A 14,326-nucleotide genomic window follows, 5' to 3' on the forward strand; every position below is an offset into this window, starting at 1 on the left:
GCTGCCACCCTGTGCATTGTCCTAGCGTCACGGCTCAGTCTGCTTACTTAAACTTGGAGATAAATTAAACCGATTTGGGAACTGAAGTGCTGCATTTTGAAACCGAGTCCCAACTCTAACATGGGGATGCACTAAAAAAATTTGATTTTACTCATCTTCCTCACTCACTAATTTCACTTCAATGACAGGTTCCAATTAAAGAAAAATAACCAGACTCATGAAAACTTAAAACAAAGACAAAACTAACAAGCTGCCATGTAGGATGTTTAACCCCTCCACTGAAATCTACTCTCCACAGGATTAGACAATAGTCCTTTATTATAGAACAGACACGTCAACACGAGGGACAAGCCCTCCTATTGTGTTATTCATATCATGCAAAGATTTCATCTCAGAGTAATTGTTACTTGTTTAGGTGATGTGCAGTACTGTATGTACTGAACTGCAGCTCACCCATGCATTTCATTGTCAGGGACCTTTTTCATGTGCTTCTGTGCCTGTGAGTAAATCTGTAGTCATAACCTCTTATTTTGCGTCTTTTCCATCCTTGTTCATACCTTCTTTCTCTTCCTGTAGCGAGCCCAGCTCCCTGAGAAGTTACAACCTATGCAAGTAACTTTCAAGTTAACATACAAACCAGGGAGGAGAAAGGGGAAGTTGTTTGTTTCAAAAAGAGACTGAAAATTTACAAAGCACCTGCCAATTAGCCAGACCTTAATTTTGCAAATTTATTTAGGAAAAAAAAATTAACATGAGCAAATGAGAATACTTCAGTGTTACAACAGAGTATATAAATGTCTAGCAAGTCAAATAATTTGATCTTTAAATACAAAATAACCACATGAACACCTAATATACAGGTTTCATCTGAATACATATTTATTAGATAAATATTAGGTTGTCACATCATCTAACTACATACAGTTTTGCAAGACTAAAAATCACAATTATTTTTCTGACCAGTTTAAAGTATGAAATGATTGCATTGTACTGTACATACAATGTACAAACAAAGACAATGGCCATTTTTGCATGTTATTTCAGATTGTACTTTTTTAAATTCTCCTCTGATCATGATATCAAAAATTGTACAAAGTATGAATTTGGTTACAATTTTTTTAATCCCCTTATTTTTCTTCATTATTTCTGTAGCACCCTAAAAATACACAGGTGATAGACTAGTACACGTAAGCTAAATATTACATGTAGATAAAACAAAACAAAACAAAGGATCAGAGTATATTACAGAAGTGAAAGTGAAACAAATGCTGAGACTTCACAAACGCTAACAAACAGGATTCATTTTCCACATAAGATGGAGCTTCAAGCTTTTTTTCCTGCGAAATAAAAACAATGCACATTCCAAGGAAAATGAATGCATTTCTGTTAACATGTCTCTATTTGTCATTTACATATGTACAGATGTCCCTTGAGTCTCCACTGCAGACATTGGCGTGTATCTGTCAGTCCTATAATAATGTCTTGGCAGCAGAACTGTAGATCTCTGTGGGTTCTTTCCCAGATGAGCTTCCATAGGGAAACAATTAAAAAGTAAACAAACAAAAAAGAAGAATAAAAATACTACTGGAATTTCATATAATAATTAAGCTTTAAAAGAAAATGACTGTGATTACCCTATTTGCTAGTTTTTTTCTCTAAACTTTAATACGGCAGTGAAAAGATTAAAAAAAAAAATCCTAAATTTTAATTTAGAAGCTTTTTCATACTGAATCCACTATACAGTACCTGATTTTAGGTGACAGAGTTTTAAAACTGTCTCAAAGGTCCAACATTTGGGTGATGGGTAAAAATCACACTTTATCTCTAACTCCTGCTTAGAAACCAAACATTTCTATAAACTTAAAAACATCAACCATCCGCTTTAATTCTCAATTACTGCACGAAGCAGATACGAACACTGCTCCAAACATATTGCTAATATCTATTTTTTTTCCCTTGATGCTTTCCAACAGGTACTTTTAAATGATACATTTTAAATACTACCAGTTAGCAAGTGGTCAGTTCTTAACATATCTGGTTTAAAACACTAATGTTTTGTTTAAGAGAAAGATCATTTCAGGTGCCTAAATTAGCTGCTCAGGAAACAACAGAGGGTGGAACATTAAATAGACTCAATTAAAAAAAATCTGAGCAGTCAGTTCCAACTAACAGTGAAAAATCTTCTTTATTCCAAAACCTATGGCTTAAGAAACTCCCCCCAAAACAAAAAAACCCCAAACTCTAAGGGCATAAAGTCAGTTTATCATTAGCCACCCCTGCAAATGACTTCAATACCTTTACAAACAATGCAGCAAAAATACAAGGGAAAACTACTACAGTAAAATGGCTACAAAACACATCTGTAACTGAAGAATGGTCTTTCCTAGCAATTGTGTGATAGTAGAACTACACCACAACCATATTACCATTTATTATATCAAGGTATCTTTAATATTCTGCAGAGATCCCCTACAGGTTGTCAAGCCTACATAAGAAAAAAGACACTTCTAAGCAGAATAAAATATACTATACTGTTTCCCTCCCCCACCCACCAACACCCCGAAGTGTTAGAGTGCCCCAGCTTCAGAGCCCGGCACACCAGTATAGTGATATAAATATGGTACCTTATATACTTGCTGCTTGCCTTAGTGCATCTTTTCCTGTTCAGACAGCTGGTCCTAGGTGTTCTGCTGACTTGGGCAAATGAACAAAACATCTGCCACGGCCAGCCCACAACCACCCACACAGTCAACAAACATTGGCTGGTTAGTTGGGTTTTTTGCCCCAGGCAATCACTTCTTATAACGTTTGCATGACAGAACCGGGCCCTGATTGTCCAGGTACTGCCTGATATATCAATTCATCACAGAAATGGGTATGAAATTTGGGCTAATTTATGAAAAGAAAATGGGGGTGAAAAAAAGAAAAAAACTCCCTTATTCTGTTAAAGAACCCTCAAATTTTCTATTTTAAAAAAGGACCCATATTTTTCTTCAGACAAGGTATTTAAAAACACCAGCAAAAGTATAACCAGATCATGAAAATGTTGAATATTATCAAAGACAATACTAAAATATTCACAGAGATATTTACAATAGCAATTCTTAAAATAATTGATTTTGCATAATGAACAGCGCCTTTCTTAAAAAAACTTGAAACAGGAAAAATATAAGTGTGGGACCATCTCTACATAATATGTTTGACAGATTCAATACTCCTACTGGAAAATAAAAGAACTAAACCGCCATTTCCTTTAATATCTACAGCAAGGTGCTGCTGACTAGCATATATATATCACGACGCATGTACAGCAGTAGGTGGAAACGTTAACAAAAAAAAGCAAAATAAAACAAAAACTGCAAAGAATTTACAAATATGACTTTGGTGAGGAAAGCAAATCCAGAGCACATAGCATGCCATTTACAGCATTGCAAACTAAACACAAAGGGCTAAGAAACTATCTAGTCAAACAGACAGGAACAAACAAAATTTCATCTGGCACTTAAGTTTAAAATGTATTGTTGCGAGCAAAAAAGGGATATTTGATTGGAGATGGGAAGAGCAAAGGAGTAGGGTCAAATTTGCTTTAGTAACAAAAAGAAACTAAAACAATAACTGTACAGTGGGCAAAAGCTGAAATGTTGCACCACAAGGGCAAAGTTGGCACACATGCACTTCTTACACAGCTACTGTACATAATTTATAAGAGAGAGAGAGAGAGACGAAGAGCACAGAAATGGGCACAGAAGCAACAGGAAGCTCATGCAGGAGAAGCAACCACACGAGAAGCACAGATCACAGGGGCAAGACAGTGAGTGTGGCATCAGGGTCTCTTGAGGGCAGTAGCAATCTACCAACAATTTCTTATTCTCCTCATGCCCATTCCTTCCTGAGAAGGATCTCATCCTGGCAGCTAAAGTTAAAAAAAAAAAAGAAAAAAAAAACAGGAGAAAAGAAAAAGCCTGAATTATTTGTAACAGTCGTGAAAACAGAACACAAAGCAAAACAAAAAAGAAGCTGTAAGATGTCTGTCCAATTTCAATGCCCCTTTTCAAGCTGATTAGTAGAAATAATTATGCAGATAGTGATGTTACTCTCCCCCCCATCCTGCAATGATTCCCTGTCTGCCTTCAACCCAGCTTGTCTTACTATGGATTGTGCAGTACAAAGAATGACACAAATGCTGAGGGAACCGAGGGCTGTAGGTGACAATTGAGAGTATTTTGGTTTGTATTCCCCCCTCCCTCTCTTCTCCATTTCGTATGGACGACACGGCAAGAAGATCTATTACAACAATCTCAACAGTTGGGTGTTAATGCAGCCACAAATGGTACTGATTTGAAACCAAACCCACAAAAAAGAACTAAAACCTGAAAGTATTTTTTGTTTTATTTTTCCTCAATCTGTGTGTTTGAACAGAGGAATCCTTTGCAAAGAGATGTCTAAGATTCCTGCATTTTTATAAATACAAACACACAGGGCTGCAGCCTCGAGATTCTCAGGACTCCGTTACTGAAGACATGTTGGCTAACTGCTGTCCCCCTCTGATGAGCTTGTATTTCTTCCCTATCTCTGCCACTTTACTGTACGATTTGTGCTTTTTGGAGTTTTAAATGTGTTTTGATTTTCTTTTTTTGTGTGTGGCCAGGACAATTACTCCAACACAAACCTGTGGTTGGAGGGGGGTAGAGGGCAAGTGGGGCGGGGAGATACAGTTTCAAAAAAATGGAAGAACACGCATTGGAAGGACATTCTGAGACTGGTCAATTAAAGACAGGTCCATTTTGTTGCCTTTTCTTCCCTTGCCAAGATTTGTTTTTGCCAAGATACGTCACACTATGTTTATCACAGAACTCTCTCTCTATAGGATGAACAACAAACGGGGTCTCCAATAGCTGCACAATTGTCTATGCTTCATTGGGATGTGTAGCACGGCAGACTCTGAGATTACGGCTTTTTTGTGTGTTTTTTTCTCCCGTCACTTTCACAGTCTGTGAAGCTGACAAAAGCAGTTCTGAGATGAAGAAAGCAGGGAGTGCACCATTGGATCAAGTTGTGAGGTTTTTTTCTTCTTTTGTGGAAAAGGAGTGTTAAGATTCCTCGCTGTGCAGCCACACACGTGTGAACAAGTGAAAGGGATGGGGGAATACATATGGTTTCAGTTGTTCTCAAAGAGAGACAGAAGGTCATCATTGCTATTGCTTGGCAAGTCAGGAGGATCCAGGTACGAAAGCAGCTCATCTGGATTTGTGAGTTCTGGAAGCAGCTATAAAATATAAAGATAAAAGGAAAATTACAGATAACAGAAACACAATGTTGAAAAAAGGGACTAAATACTGCACATTCCTGGAAACTTGCTTTCATATGTATATATCTGAATAAATCAGAAGACAGTGACACAAACCTAATACCCTAAAATGATACAGTATCCACTTGGTTGCAAAAGTCTATGTAACTCCTTTTTTAACCTATGAGTTACGTTATCATCTCAGTTAGGATTTCTTAATCGACCTCCCCATCGCAAAGTTCATCAATAAACAAAGTGTACTTCCTGGCTAGTGCTGCTGACAAAGACTTCTTGATATATGCTAGTTATATACGCTAGTTTCATATAAAACACTGAATAAAAACTTCAAACATGCAGTCTGAGTAAGACATGTTTGAGCTCTAAAGTAGACCAGAGACGACTGGCGTACCCGACTCGCACACGGCAGGTAGTGTGACGACCACTTCAAGCCTGCACCGCCATGGCAAGAGGCAGCCCTGCCCTCCTCACCCTTCGAGCCGCCAGCATCACCCTGTGACCCCTCCTGCACTCACGTAAGCTTTGGGGCAGGGAACTGGATCAGGGAGCTCAGCTAGGGTTAAAACCAACCCAGTGAGACAAGAGAGGGAAACGAGAGAAAAACAGCGTGGAGGAGTACGGGGAAAGCAGTGACAAAGCAGAGGGACGAGTCCTTTCTCCTGCTGTGACAGTGATGGCTTACAGTGCTTGGAAGTGCTCATTTGACTACAGCATTACATGCAATTTAAGACATTTTAAAGGGTCAGGGGTGTAACACCCCTCAACAGAAGATGCACTAGCTAATCTCCACAGTGTTTGGAAGTATCAAAAGGAACAGGTCTTTTATTCATATTTTTACTAACACTGTGTTTCAAACAGAAAATGTTATTTCCAAACATCGCTCAGATTCTTTTTGATCTGACAGGTAACAAGCAAATCGTAACTACCGGGTGTTGTAACAGCCCACATTTTTCAGTTTATTCTGCATCTCACCATGTCCTGGTAAAAAGCAAAAATGTCATATTTAAAAAATGGCAGGGAAGAGTTTGTAATAAGCTCCCTTTACATTCACTTCAAGTTGTTCTACAGTTTCAAATACTGTAAAACTAGAAGTTTGACTGCATCACGTGTAGCATGCTAGTATTATATTTATATCCTTCTATTACAGAATCACAGAATCACTGAGGTTGGAAGGGACCTCTGGAGATCATCTAGTCCAACCCCCCTGCTCAAGCAGGGTCACCTAGAGCACATTGCACAGGATTGCATCCAGGCACGTTTTGAATATCTCCAGAGAAGGAGACTCCACCACCTCTCGGGGCAACCTGTTCCAGTGCTCTGTCACCCTCACAGTGAAAAAGTTTTTCCTCATGTTAAGATGGAAGTGTCTGTGTTTCAGTTTGTGCCCATTGCCTCGCGTCCTGTCGCTTGGCACCACTGAAAAGAGTCTGGCCCCATCCTCTCGACACCCTCCCTTCAGATACTTGTACACATTGATAAGATCTCCTCTCAGCCTTCTCTTCTCCAAGCTAAACAGGCCAATCTCCCTCAGTCTTTCCTCATAAGAGAGATGCTCCAGTCCTGTGTAAATGCAGCTTCATCTTTTAATGTCAAATGAACATTTTTAAATAAGCTAAACATGAAATGTAGAAAGAAGTTTATTACTTCTTAAGCATTTTTTTAAAATGTGATGTCAAGTTTACATAAACTGAATCTCACAGAGGATTTTTTTCTCAAAACACCTCCACCTTTTATTCAAGCACATACATGAAAGGCAAAAATGCCATTGTCATAGTACTAGACTAAAGATATGGGGCATTTAAATGCAGGTGTTTCATCTGCTATCATAACTTTTTATGACTACCTAGTACAGAATCCCGTAAGAAAACTGTGGTCCCAGTGAAAAACATGTAGAAAATAAAAATGGCTCAATTTGTTATAGAGATTTTACATTTCAATTAATTCTTAAAAAGTAACATAATATCTCTGAGACTCATTCTTGTATGCAGGGGATCTTTTTGAGAAAGGTGAAAAGTTTTAAACAATATGCTCAATATCCCTCAAGATGAAGTTCTCTAAGTTTTGAGGGTGCAATTAATATGAAGAAGCAATGGCAAAAATTCAAGATTAAAATGTTTCTAAAACCCCCAATGAAGTCATATCTAATTTTTACTAGTCAGTGGATATTTTGCCACAGTACTAGAGCGGAGAGGGGGAGAAGAGGAGAAGGGGGAAGGAGAGGGCCGCGGGTGGCACTTCTGAAAATTAGCAGGGAACTTCTGGACGCTGGTGTGTTTCTGGATACACCAGGGGTGCACAACACGTGGTCCCCGGAGCCGCCTGCCCGGCCAACCTGCAAGCCAAGGGACAGCGCGGGCTCCGCAGCTTTCTCGGTGGCTGCAGGAGCAGGAACGCCTGCTGCATCCGGCCTCCCCCTGGACCAGAAGGGCCAGAGGGCCCGTCCTGTCTTTCGCCCAGCTGACTGAGAAAAGAGTGCTCGCGAAGAAGTGCAGTTGGATGGAGCTGAGGCCATGGTGTGGGAGCAGAGGGAAGAGACACAGAGGAGAACAAGGGTGCTGTTCGGGGGGAGGCGGCCGCTGCAGGAAGGTACGAGGGCTTGGGGGCAGACTCTGGAGAATGCACCTGGTGCTCCTAAACCAAACGCTTTAATACTTTAATGGCCTACATGGTCATTTGAGTCTTGTACCTCTGCTGTGTAAGCACAAGAACAGATTATCTATATGAGGTACACCTTTCCTACCCAGGTTAAACCTTGGAGAGTGTTGCACTGAGGTGGTAAGGAACGAGCATGGCTGTGCTCAGCAGGGAGCAGACCACGGCCGGTGGACGCTCATGGTACCTTCCATAGCTTGTGTTTAGTTCACAGATTATGCTCCACGGTACTTTATTCAGCCTAGTTCCACAACACAGCCATTAAAGGTTAAACCCATTAAAGTAAGTCATCCGATCATGGTTGAGCTCACACACATTTCAAAGAACTCTACTCCCTGCTTTCTACAGCACTGGCCTTCTCATTCAGCTAAGATAATTTCAATCTCCTATTAAGAATTCTGCATGACTCTATCAATGAGAACCACTGGGCTATGATAAAATGTACAGGTTTTTCTACTTCGCTTTTCACCAAAGAATGAGTGCCTGACCCATAACAGCATGCTTTATGTTACTTAAATATTTATTTGAAGAGAAAATGACATTTTTATTTGACCTATTAATATTATTCATGCAGGTTCCTTAGGGGTTCAGACCTCTAATTGCCACATGACCTATAGCTCCCAGAGGATTTCCAAGTGATGCTGTTGTGTGAAACAGCAGCAGAGCTTGGTTCATTTAGAAGTTACTCTACCTAGAACGTATCACAGGAACTGGAGCATCCATCTCCTCCCTTCCTCCTTTCCCTTCCCTCTGGAAGCCTACTTAAGGGCACAGTGCTACTTTGTGACAGGGAACATTTAAGTATACAACAACAGTAAACACAGATGTAAATCTGAGGCACAAAGGTGAACATTTCTTTAAGAAAATTACATTGTGCAACAGACTTTGGAACAGACAGCAGATACGAATACGGGAACACATGACTCAAACGAAAATCCAACCCTAGTGCTAAGAAATTTAAATTCAGCGATATATTTGGTTAACCAGAAGGATTCCTCAAGATAGTTCATTTCCGACACTAGTGAAGGGACAGTAAGAGAGAAGATTACTTTTGGCCTTAAACTCGGAAATTGATTTATCTTCATTTCGTCATGAGCTGTGTTAAATACTGGCTAAGGAGGTAAAAGACGTCACTGGCTATTTTCCTGTTGGGAATACCTAGCCGGTGGTTCTGCGTCTCGGGAGGAAGGACTTTGCTGCTGAGCTAGGAGCACGTGTGTGCGCTGGGCAGCACAGCCCCGCTATGGCCCCAGGGAGGCGGGGGCGGTGCGAGGCGCCGCGGGGAAGCGGCACAGCCGCCCGCTCCCTGAGCAGCGGGGCTGCCGCAGCGTGCCTGGCTCGTCCGCAGGCTGACCGCAGGCACCGTGTTCTTCCTCCTGTTCAGGCACTGCGACGACTTCAAGGCCGAGACTGTAACACACAGGACTGATTCCCCGTCCGACGACGAGGGCGCCGAGGGGAGAGGGAGCAAATCCCCCCCGATCCGACGCCTAGGTTGCTGTCCTAAGAAACGCCTGCCTTCACGCTAGAAAGTGGGTATGGCTCGCATGTCATGCAGCTGCTTCAAACAGAAAGGTTTCACAGCAAGCCAGGAGCGCCCGGGCACCTCAGCTGCAGCGACCACGTCTACGCACCAAAGCATGAAACGATGGCATGTGCTGAGCGAGCGGCTCCCGGCCCCGCTCCCCCCCCCCGCCGCGGTGGGGAGCGCACGCTCCGGCAGGCAGATGACAGTATGACACAGACTTACATCCAGCGAGGGCTCCGGCATGTCAGGCGCTCCCTGTCCACCAGCCTGACCCTCTAAGGCTGAGGAGGGATTAAAGGTCAGGTCACTGTGTGGATGGTTGCTAGAAGCGGCCGGGGGCGGCTGCCGGGACTGCTGTGCAGGAGGCCCGCTGTGATGTAATGGCTGCCCTGACTGGCTGCTGGGGTGAGGGACGTGCAAACCTTGCTGCATGGAACTATGGGACTGATCAGTGCTGCCCGGATGAGGCATCTGCGGAGGAGGAAAAAAGCAGGAAAAGAAAGTGAGGCCACAAGGTACAGTGCTCGAGGTGCCTGACGCTGTAACTGCATGTTAAAAAAGAAATAAATTAAATAAATCAAAAAAGAAAACCAAAAAAAAGCGCAATCGGAAACGAAAACTCCATATCCCAATGCCAGAGGAAATGTTTCGGCTTTTTAAAGGTTATCTGCAATGGGGACATAAACGTGCTGGATTTGTGCTGGTGGTTTGCTTCAGTGTGATGTGGGAAACTGCACTTAAAGATGCAAAATAACAAACCCCAAACAGGGGAGGAGGCTTATGGTGCTGCTGGACATTAGTGAGGCGGCTGCTTTTTCCCTGAAAAAGTCCACGAACGACTGGAGAATTTGTTGAATAATGATCCCTGCGCCAGGAAACCAATTAACTGAGAAAACGTGTGATTTCTGCCCGGATTCCTTACCAGGCAGCTTTCCTGACGCTGCAGCCTAGTCTTGTTTCAGATCATTACAAACATCTGGCAAACACCAACCTCACCCCCCCCCCCCTTTTTTGGGGAATGTAACATCTCTTGTGAGGGCAGAAGATTTTCTTAGCTCATATCCATCGGTTCAGATGATGGAAAATAATCACGTTGCCCCGGTTAGGGAGCTGCCCACCCATCAGCAGAGCTGCCAGAGGCGCCTGCAAACCTGCCGGCACCTGGCCTGACCGCAAAGTGAAACGCCTTAGCTTAAACTGGGCAAAGACTGTGCAACAGAGCGCATTTTTGTTTTGCATTCGTACCCTGGATAAGCCAAGTTCTCTACCAAAAACACATGAGGTTACGCTTGGTATTTTTTTATGTTTTCTGTGGGGAACAAACCACCAAACCAAATACATCCTCCAAAGCCTGTTACGGAAGGAGGAGGGGGAAAATCTTTCTCACATTACAGAGAAGCAACAAGAATGCACAAGCCCAATTCTTCCTTCTGCTACACGTCACCTCTAGCGCTGGTGCGTTCTTTGGAACTTGACTTTGGTGCCATGAGAAAGAAGTACATGAACGTTTTAGAATCAGTTGTCTCATGTTAATTGGGTATATGGAGAAGCAAAAAATGTAAACATTTTTTGAGGAATGCTACATGTTGCCACAAAGTGGAGCTGAAATAAAAGAACAGATACATACAACAACAGCATGAAATTCATCCAGCCAAGCCAACAGAAACCAGCAAAATGCTATGTCAGCATTGACCCTTTCATATCACAGCAAATTGCAAGGTTATTTTAATCTTCCGTTTTGGCAAGTAAAAGGGAGGTTATTACAAAGCTTAATTAAAATGTTTCCACAAAATTAAAAAAAAAAAAAAATCACAGAAACAGGCATTTAAAAAAAATCATCTCTCCACACTTCTGAAAATTGAGTATTGATACAGTGGGACACTCATTCTCAACTATATGGAGGTCCTCTGCAATAGTTTGGTAGCATGAAGGTTGGTGAAAATGAGCAGGATTCCATCTTTAACAGTGTACTCAGGCCTCTTTCCCAGAGGAGAGTTAAAAGACCTGTTAAAGGTACTGATGCACTATTCTCTCCATCACGGTCACAGTTTTACTACTTGAAAGGTATTATACAACATCACTGTTGTTACCTTGGGGAAAACTTGTACAAAATCTGACCAGAAGCCACACCTTAATGTAAATGAATCTGCAGCCTAGAAACTTTGCAAATGTGCAAGTCAAAGTGGGTGATTAGTTTACATCTGCCCAAACTGTTTTCCTGTACTGTTTCCTTCTCCGTTCATTGAGGACATGTGCAACAAAGTGTGGAAATTAAGAAGGCTTAATAATAACAAAAAGTAATAAGCAATTTAAGACAGTGTTGATAAAGCAGGAAAAGAGTTTCCAAAAAAACAGAACAGGATTATCTCAGAAAGTCTCAATTTATCCCCAAATATACAAAGCATGAGTCATACTGGCATGTTTATAAAAAAAAATTATTTAAACCAAGAGGCAGTCATATGTTCTCAGACATACTTCAGAACAGATAAACAGGTTAGAAATTATATACATATATATGTATGTATAAATAAAAAATATATTAAAATACATATTTAAATATATATATATATTTTGTCAGTCAGGCAGTATCTTGGGCCCTGAGATAACTGCTGGATATTGTTCGTTATAATACTGAGGGATATCATAATCTTAAACGGTCATTGCAGGTTCTAAATCCATCTCACTTAATATACTATTCATCCAAGACCATGTACTCCACCAGTCCACCTGTGAGAAAGCAAAATGCTCAGGACTTTAACATTTTTTCTATTTGTATTCAGCTAACTAAGGGTAAGTTCACAGCGGTGCAGAAACATACAATCTGGGCATCTTCAGCTTACATCTCTCACTCCCATCCTTTAAAAACACTAACCCACATTATGAATGCCAAGACTAATATAGTTGCATTTGTTTATATAGCACAGTTATTCCAGAGATTTTTTTTTTTAAGAGTGTAAACTTTGGCATGTTTAAAACATTTACAATCTGTAAAAGAAAAGTTCATAGCAGACGCAACTATATCTCCAGTTTAATAGCACAAACCAACACAACTCTTTATAAGCCTAAGAGTGCCTTGTAGAGTGCTGAGATGCATCCCTGTAGAGCAAGGGGACTTGCCAGCTGCAGAACAATATTCCTTTGATGTCAGGAGAAAGTGGATAGTGGAAAAAAGATCAGCAGGTTAAGTCAATTGTTTATATCTCACTTCACTACTGAGGTTACAGTTTTACCGACCGACTCTGCAAGCTGCGCTGGCTGGCAGGACCCGTGAAAGAGGCCGTGCTGGCCCGCCGCCGCTCTCAGCCACTTGTTCCCATCGGTGCCTTTGTCATCAGGCGCATTCTTGCAGATGTGCAGTAAACTGAATTGGGGAACCGATATGGATCAAAGCTAAACATTCTTTTTGTTTGTTGGATTAGTTTTCAACCACATCAGTACCCTGATCCAGATCACTTCATGGCTGCAATAACACTTGTGTTGGTGTAGGAGAGAGGAAAAGTGAAAATAAAAACAAGGGTGATGACATCTTTTTACAGCAGTACCAGCTCATATCAGCTTAATGTGTATATGAAACGATGGCCTGATCATCCAATGCTTAGTCATGTACCACCTCTTATGGTCTCTTTAACGATAAGCTAGAGATACCTCTGAATTCACCTTTGCCTAAAACTTGTTTGCAATTTCTGAAAATAAAAATGATGCAATTGTGGCAGCTATCTTGTAGCACTCTTACACTGACACAGAAGCATCTGTTCTGTAGTTCTCAAAACACTTTACATTGGGGAAGGAGGTATTACTTCTCTTCTAGCCACATGTCAGATCTTGAATTTTTCTTCTTCCTACGGGACTGGAGCACCAGTGCTGACAGAAGATAGTTCCAACAACTCAGTCCCTGTCACCAGCCCTATCTATGTCTGACAAACGCACCTGCATCTCCTGGAGTGACCTACAGAGCATGTCTGGGGTGATCAACTTTCTCTGTCTACCTCTGTGTGAAGGCCACCACATAAATCTTCATAATGGGAAAATCAGCAATTTCCTCAGCAGCATTCAACACCAGTCAGGTTCAGTTAGAGACAGGCCACTGGTCTAAACAGATCAAACGTCTGATCCTGACTAACCCTATAAACATGAAATGGTCAAAGCCAACAGTAGATGAAAACAAAATACACCTTAAATGCATAGAGACAGAAAACCAGACAGAGCACAGCCAATCTCTTAAAATTATAGTTCAATTAGGCAGTGTGATTTACAGTTATTTTAATATAAAGATGCCTGTCTGAAGACATTCAGTTACGCAATTTAAGAAATGTGTTAAAGTCACGCATTTCTCAAAAAGCAGTAATTTTAAAGCTGTGTTTCCTGAGTGTCTGCTACAGGCAGCTTATTTTTTGAGGGAGAAAAAAGGAAGAAGGTAAAAAAGAAAGAGGAAAGCAGAGACTTTATAGTGCTGAAATAGCTATGTTAAAGCACTGACAGTCCTTCAAATGCACCTAAAGACTTTCTGGCCACATTCACAAGGTCAATCCAATTCCTTTGTGGTAATGGACCTGGAAACTGATCCTTATTAGAGAAAATTAACCACTGACATACACTAGGTGGAAGCTGCTTTAGTGACACTTGCCTTTCCCAAAGAGTATACCTTGCATATCATGGTAGATGAGGGCAAAGAAGTGAGGCAAAGGTTTACTTCAATTGCCAGCTATCATAAGCAAGTATCAGATCTACTGCAGACGGGCCCAGAGAACCAAAAATCTATTAACATTTGTCCCAGGATCCCCTTACAGTTCTGCAACATGCAGAGCCTTGAGAAACTTTTGCCCTTGTTATCTGTAAGTGGT

General features: G+C 41.3%; 1 protein-coding gene across 8 annotated transcripts in view; it reads right to left on the reverse strand.

Annotated features, from left to right (window-relative positions):
- Nucleotides 1-855: 855 nt before the first annotated feature.
- The window catches only part of ZMIZ1 (zinc finger MIZ-type containing 1), a 363,439-nt gene continuing 349,968 nt past the window's right edge, over nucleotides 856-14,326 (reverse strand). For all 8 annotated transcript variants that reach the window (XM_067299869.1, XM_067299867.1, XM_067299868.1 and 5 more), the window contains 3 exons: nucleotides 9,708-9,956; nucleotides 2,625-5,266; nucleotides 856-1,527 (listed from right to left, as the gene is read on the reverse strand). In XM_067299869.1, the coding sequence (XP_067155970.1) occupies nucleotides 5,159-5,266; nucleotides 9,708-9,956 (357 nt within the window). In that variant the 3' untranslated portion in view covers nucleotides 856-1,527; nucleotides 2,625-5,158. The remainder of the gene's footprint in view (nucleotides 1,528-2,624; nucleotides 5,267-9,707; nucleotides 9,957-14,326) is intronic.

Source organism: Apteryx mantelli, chromosome 7, assembly GCF_036417845.1.
Source record: "Apteryx mantelli isolate bAptMan1 chromosome 7, bAptMan1.hap1, whole genome shotgun sequence".
Lineage (NCBI taxonomy): Eukaryota > Metazoa > Chordata > Aves > Apterygiformes > Apterygidae > Apteryx > Apteryx mantelli.